The sequence below is a fragment of the Bidens hawaiensis genome, unplaced genomic scaffold (genome assembly GCF_021521415.1).
Source record: "Bidens hawaiensis isolate Kalapana, Puna unplaced genomic scaffold, B.hawaiensis_p1.1 tig00044765_1, whole genome shotgun sequence".
NCBI lineage: Eukaryota > Viridiplantae > Streptophyta > Magnoliopsida > Asterales > Asteraceae > Bidens > Bidens hawaiensis.
The window spans coordinates 1-7,113 of NW_027497955.1; the positions used below are offsets into that span (position 1 = coordinate 1).

At 34.7% G+C, this 7,113-nt stretch overlaps 1 protein-coding gene across 1 annotated transcript; it reads right to left on the reverse strand.

Annotated features, from left to right (window-relative positions):
* Positions 1 to 6: 6 nt before the first annotated feature.
* On the reverse strand, positions 7 to 3,304 carry LOC143595166 (RNA-binding KH domain-containing protein RCF3-like). Its single transcript, XM_077074271.1, has 3 exons — positions 2,479 to 3,304; positions 1,462 to 1,929; positions 7 to 1,164 (listed from the first exon to the last, which is right to left on the reverse strand). Exons 1-3 carry the CDS (start codon positions 3,169 to 3,171, stop codon positions 721 to 723), a joined length of 1,605 nt encoding a protein of 534 aa, XP_076930386.1. The 5' UTR covers positions 3,172 to 3,304; the 3' UTR covers positions 7 to 720.
* Between the last annotated feature and the right edge of the window lie 3,809 nt (positions 3,305 to 7,113).

Genomic DNA, 7,113 nt, shown 5'->3' on the forward strand with positions numbered 1-7,113 from the left:
CCAAGCCAGCTCACCGTACCCTGAGTTTCCCTTCTAACTCTTGTCTCAATTAACCTTTCCCACGGTTTCATAGTATGACATAGGAGCTTAATCCCTCTGTAGTTATAAAAACATGGAGCACATCCTTTGTTGTTATACAGAGAAACTAGTACACTACCACCCCTCCACTAATTTGCCATCTTTCCTGTACTTATTTTTTTTAAAACTATAACTTCCATATTTCACTCAAAAGACTTTAAATTATTAGGTTGTAATATACAAGTATAATAACCAAAGTTACCCATTATACAAAGCATGTTGCTATTTTAAAGAATTTACACAAGATCAACTATCATATTTTAACCTTATAATACAATAATATCAAGCAGGTAATGTCTCTTGCAGCTCAACATCTTTCTCTCTCTCTCTAGCAAACCGCTTGAGAAAGTATGGCCGGCGGCGTTTTGCTAGGAAGAGAGAGAAAGACGTCAAGCCACAAGAGACATTAACCTCTTGGTATTATTAAAGTATAAAGTTTGAATATGACAATTTATTTTGTACAAACTCTATACAATAGCAACCAACTTTCTTTACAGAGTCACTTTAATAATTATACTTTTACATTACAATATTTTAGTTTAAGAAAATAAGTATCAGATGGGACAAAACCATTTACAATTACCAGATGGGAGCAAAAAGAAACTTTAACTACCACTACCGGTCTAGTTCATTGTCATAACTTCAATTACCAAATTGGGACATATGAAAGTAATTTATAAAATTAGACCATTTTGCAAAGTACATTGCAATAAGTATAAAGTCCATAGCACTTAACAAAACACACATAATGTATATAATAAGTATACCATGGAAATCCATAAGCACAAACACTGTTGGATTTAGGGTTTGACAAAGAATTAAAGGTAAGCAGAAAACCTGTACAAGTTCTTCATTAACTGATACAAACTGTGGAAGATTTTCTCTGGGTAGAATCTGAATATCTGCACCAGTCATTTTCTTGGTGTCGCCTAAAAATCCATCTCTTCCATCCAAACACCCAACTTCACCAGCAGACAGCAGAAGCCGAGTAGTAATAATATTTTCTTTATCAGGAACAAGATCCAGAATTCGAGTCTGAATATGCAAAAGAGCCTCTTGAGCAGGAAAGAGATCATCATTAGGGCCCTAACATTATACATATTACAGTCAGAGAAAGAATCTTTATAATAACCCGTTTGCCACGTTTAAGATAAAATAGAACCCAAATCAATCCATTTATAAGGTACACAAATCAAAGTTGGTACCTTTAACAATTATAAGCTGCTCAAAAGGTACAAGCTCAAACAAGGTATATATGATAAAGTAATAACTAATTAATATTATTTACTGTATATCACGTTACAGCAGTACGCAAAATAATTAAAACCTACAAAAATGGATCCAGTAACTTCTTATCAAGATAAAGATAGACAAAACAAGTACCTCGTCTGAAGAAACAATAATTATTTGTTCATCTGACCCATCCACACGATCAGCAACCCTAACTTGTACACCAATTTCATTCTGAAGCAAATCCATTAAGCCATTTGATTGTCCAATAACATTATCAACCTTGTTATTGGGGCAAAGTATTCTAAATACAAGATCTTCCGCATATAAATATTGAGCATTGTCCGGCACAGGACTAGCTCCAATATCATTACCATAACCAGACGCACGTGGTCCGTGATTAAAGTTTCTAGAACCGTTTAAAGCGGCAGGTAAGCGAGACCCATAGTTTGGCCCGTCCATTGATGATCGATGGATCATATTATTTGAGTGATGCATAAAATCATCTTCAGGAGGAAAGAGCCTATTATGAAAATGGCTACGGTCCCGATGTTGACTTTCCCTTAGTCGTGAAGTAATAACATCTACTGCATTCTTTACTGAGTTCATGTCACCAACAACCTGTGGAAAAAAGAGTATACAGTTATCACATTATATTTAAAATTATGTAAGATGAGTATAGATGGTGACATGAAAGAAGTCAGAAAACAAAAGCGAGCTTTATATCTCAAGTTTGTGCACTTTATAGCATGCTTATTAGCCATATATCAGATACAAGTAGAGGTGAATTGTGATTCTTGAACATCATTGACCACATTATTAATTTAAGTATACGATCAACAGCATATATGGTGAAAACCAAATGAGCAGCCTCCAAACAACCAGTTACTTAAAGTCGATGACAGTTATTTGTACATGCAAAACTATGTAAGATGAGTACAAATGGAGACATGAAAGAAGTTATAAAGCAAACGCATGCTTTGTAACTCAAGTTTTGTGCCATTTATAGCATGCTTAATAACAATGTCTCATCATATAACATAAATTCAGTTGCAGAAACCAGTGCTCATAAATTCAGAAACATTTTGAGGTATATCACGATTGTTGAATATCATTGGCCACATTATCTATATAAGAAATTCTGATCATTCAGTGTTGATAAATTATAACCTGAACAACTTCCTCCGACATATCAACACAGCACGGTATGGTATGATCTCTGGGTAAGATCCTAATAAGCGTTTTGGTTTCCTTGCGCATTTGCTCGATAATCTTACCCCCTTTCCCAAGCAAACACCCGACATGCAGTCTCGAAACCACCAATCTAGACACCAACCTGTTATTACTACCACCTCTAGTCCCATACACATCATCATGATCATCATCATTATCTAGTCCTAAATTAGTATTATACCCACCAGCACCATCACTCTCCAAAATCCTCTCATTAATCAAGAGCAGGGCCTCCTGGGCGGGGGAGAAGGTGGGCATCCTCCCGTCGGGGTCCCTGCGGCGCGTATCGTTAACCTCGATGATCTTCTCTTGGTCCCCGGGGATGAGGTCGTGGACGTTGATCCAGGCGCCGGTGTGCTGACGGATGGCTTTGATGATGCTGCCGGACTTGCCGATGACACTTCCGACTCTAGAGTCGTGGCATAGGATTCGGTAGCTGGTGGTAACCATGAGAGAGGAATCCTGCTGTGGTTTCCGGGTGTTGTTACGGCGGTGGTGGTTGTTAATATTATTAAAGGAGGAGTAATGATGATGATGACGGTGTTTTGTTGTTCTGTTGTTGTTGTTGTCCATGTGGTCATAGTCCTGGTGTTCGTAATAGTATCTCTTAGAGGATCTTGATCGATCCATTGTCCGTTCGTTCGTTCGTTCTATTAAGTCCGCTTGCTGCAATGTACCAACTTCAATTCAAATTGAAACCCTAGATGAGATGACAAGAGAGAGTCCAGTGGAGTTTGTGGCTGCAATTGGGGCTTTACATTTATTTAAATCATTGATAACTCATCTTTTTTTCTTCTTTTTTCAAAACCTATTCATTTTATTGTGACTTTTATTTAATCATCTTAACTCAACTATAAACACAAAACATATTGAGGAAATTAGTGATTTACACGACTAGAGGTGCACTTCAAAACCTAAACTGCTTCGGTTTAATCAATAAAAGTCAAAAGCAATTTATGATCGGTTTTGGTTTGGAGTGAAACCGACTGGTTTAAGATTAGTTTCGGTTTAAGTTACGATCGGCTTTTGATTGGTTTCGATAATAAAAGGTACAACTGGTTCGAAACATGTTCTACATAATTAGTTTCAACCCGATTTGGTTTCGGTTTGATTTTCGGGTTGCTTCGACTAACCAGTTTGTATGTCCACCTCTATAACCAAGCGTGTTGGGCAACAAATTCAGTAGATAAAATCTGGGCGTGGCAGGGCTGACTATGTTCGTTACGATACTAGCACTAAATCAAAAAAGTAAATTCGCCAAATTAACATACTTAAAATAAAAAAACAAAAAAAAGACAACACTTGTATAGCTTATTATAAAAAAGATTAACACATTTTTACAATGTTTATTCGGTCAGTATAACCAGCGTTAGTAAAACCTAAGCGTTGCGGCAATGAGTTGACGGGTATTCTTTGGGTATTGATTACATTTGTAATGGTAACATAATTAAACACAATATATAATTTCTCTGAATTAACCTATAAAAAGATTCATGTATAAACAAATTAAAATATTTAAAACATATTTATTCAGTTACTAAAACCCAAGCGCTATTAAAACCAAAGTGTTATGATATTGAGTGGAAGTGAATTCAGTCTGTATCGGTTACGTTCGTAATGTGTAAACAAGGTTGGTAAAACCCGAGCGTTAAAACCCTGAAATAAATTCGTCAAATCAACATATAAAATAAAATGTTTAATAAGACGTTTATTAGGTCGGTTAAACCCGGACGTTGGTAAAACTTAAGTGTTGTCGGTCTCGGGCGTTGAGGTGGTTAGTCGACACGAATACGGTCAGTTTCGATTACGTTCATTACCATGCCGAGATTAGAAAACAAAAAATTTTAAAAATTGAGGTGGACCAATGTTGTAGCGTCGGTAGGCAAAACTTTGGCGTTGGTAAAATCCAAGTGTTGTAGGTATCGGGCGTGATTCGGTGAGTCTAATTTTCGTATGGTAACAAAACATAAAAAAAAAACAACAAAAAAACAAAAAAATTATAAATTGGCATGGCCTAATAAGTTGCCGCGATTTGGCTCAATGGGAGCCATGCGACACCAAAATCTTCTTTTAATCTATAGTAAATATTAATAATATGATAACAATAATATCAAGTTATACGACTTGTATGATTTGAAGAAAATATTATACATAAGATTTTTATATGAGCTTGTATTATATGTGAAAAATATTAGGGTTATAGGAGCACCATTGACAAACCTAATTGGGTAGTTTATTACTTCTAGAGCATCGCCCACTTTGGTTTGGCACAATATTATGATAGAAAAAATCAAGTAAAAATACCCAATCTTGAAGCAATTAAATTTGATTGTGTTTCTATAGAAATATGAATTTGTATTTCTACAACACCGCCCTTATAAATTAGGTACTTTTTAATGAAATTGGGTAAATACTAGGTGTAACAATTTGACTAGACATTTTGATGCATAATTATTTATGCATATTTTCGGCACTAAAATATCTTCAAATAATCGTAACATTGACAATTATACTTGAATAAATAACCACTAATGTTCATAACTTCTATCTATAGATAAATATAGTCTTAAAGAATAAGACGAGTTGATATACAAAGAAAAACGGCGAAAACAAACTCAACACACCCCATAGTGAATCAAGGCATGGCCATGCCTAGATCATACGAAGAAGACACAAAAATTCAGGAAGTCATAACATGACCGTGTTAACTAAAACACACCCCATGTTGAAAGTACAAGAGGAAAAGACAAAATAGAATACTCTAAAGCTAAACATGACCATGGTTTATCAAAACACACCCCGTGTTGAAAGTATAAGAGAAAACGACAAATTTGAACTCTTTTGAAAGTCAACACGGTCGTGTTCACCTCTGTGGTACGTTCTGACAAAGAGCATTGATTACAACATGACAAAAAGGTCACCATGGCCGTGTTTTTCTAATCACGACCGTTTTTTAATGACCTAACCAACCTATAAATTGAATGCTCATCTTCCACATTTAATACACGTTGGAGAACATTAAATCCACTTCAACCCCCTCCTTTCACCACCATTAACAGGGGAATTATCTCATACATCCACCCTTGAAGATTAAGGAGATTAATCTCTTGGAAGAAGTCATTGGCATCAAAGATTAGTCGTCAAAATTGGTTAGATCGATTGTTTTAATTTGATCATGTTTGTATCTATTACTTTGATGGATAACATTATGTTTACTATTGGCTAAACCTTCATAGTATCATCTTGGTTTCTAATGAATCTTAAGTGAAGTTTAATAATATTGAGTGAACATGTGATAGTCACAATCTAGGCTATTCGTGTTGACATTATCACAACGACGTGCCCTTGCATACTTACCAATGATCCATAGAGGAATTTTTTCCGGGTCATCGTCATTGCAACAGATAACAATTGTAAGTCTTTCCTTTGTCACACCCCGAAAATCTTAATTTAAACAGCGAAAGACTTTGACTAAGTCATTCGGGTGGTGAAATGCGCCGTTTCAGCCAATCACAATTAACAATAGATTTCTAAGAAAGTTGAATTATTTAACCATCTGAGTTATTACATATGTCATATTACACGGTTTTTATTCAAAATACAAGTTCAACATAAAGTCAACATTTTTCATTCAAACACACGTCACTATTTTCCCGTGCTCTTCACGAAGCTTCAATACTCCACTCAATTACCGGAAAAGCATATTAAAATAAACATCAACACGAATGTTGGTGAGTTCTCTTTATTCAAAAATAATCAATATATATTTACTTATATATATATATATATATATATATATATATATATATATATTATGAAAGTATGGCAATCGAAAATTCAATACGATACATCATGAAAATCATAGTAAATAGTACTTTATCAACATATCATGAAACATAGTCAACGAGTACTTGTAATTCTCATCATACAATGGTTCAACGACCATTTTTTTCATAATCTATTACCATAAGAAATGTCAGTAATCTTTTCTTACCGTTCTTTTAACATGGTAATTATATCTTTAAACTTCATAATAATCGAGTTTACCATAAAAACGAAGCATTTTATCCTTTAAACAAATCGTACTGTTGTAGACGAGCAAAGAATACAACATGTGTATGACTAACAAAATTGATAACTCGATACTTACCATACTCAAAATATTCCCACTTTTAACCCAACGCGATTGGAAATGGGGGGCGTCACCCGGATAGATCTACCAATATTTATGTGCCCTTATTAATTCGGTTAACAGTTATTTAACCAATTGTTTACTCATCCCACTTTTTACACGGTTTGTAAAATAAACTGTTTTTTAAAACTTCAATAAAATCGATAAAGAATATGATTTCCCCCCAAAACACAATGAAAACATTTCGAAAACGAGGGGTCGATAGAGAAACTCACGGTTGAAGCTATTCGTTCCAAAAATTGCGTGTCCTATATTTGTACTTGTTTTGTTAATAAAACTTGGTTTGAGTTTTAGTTTATAAAAGTCTTTTATTTGTTAATCCTAGTCTAATGTACACACAAGCACATACGCAAGTAAATTCCTATCAAGTTAACGAGTAC

Bases quoted from the DNA above. Each gene is read 5' to 3' on its own strand.
- LOC143595166 (XM_077074271.1), bottom strand. From the start codon at position 3,171: ATGGATCGATCAAGATCCTCTAAGAGATACTATTACGAACACCAGGAC. The intron at 1,930-2,478 runs GTTATAATTTAT...TTTTTTCCACAG, and splicing joins TGTCGGAGGAAGTTGTTCAG to GTTGTTGGTGACATGAACTC. The intron at 1,165-1,461 runs GTACTTGTTTTG...GTATAATGTTAG, and splicing joins TTATTGTTTCTTCAGACGAG to GGCCCTAATGATGATCTCTT.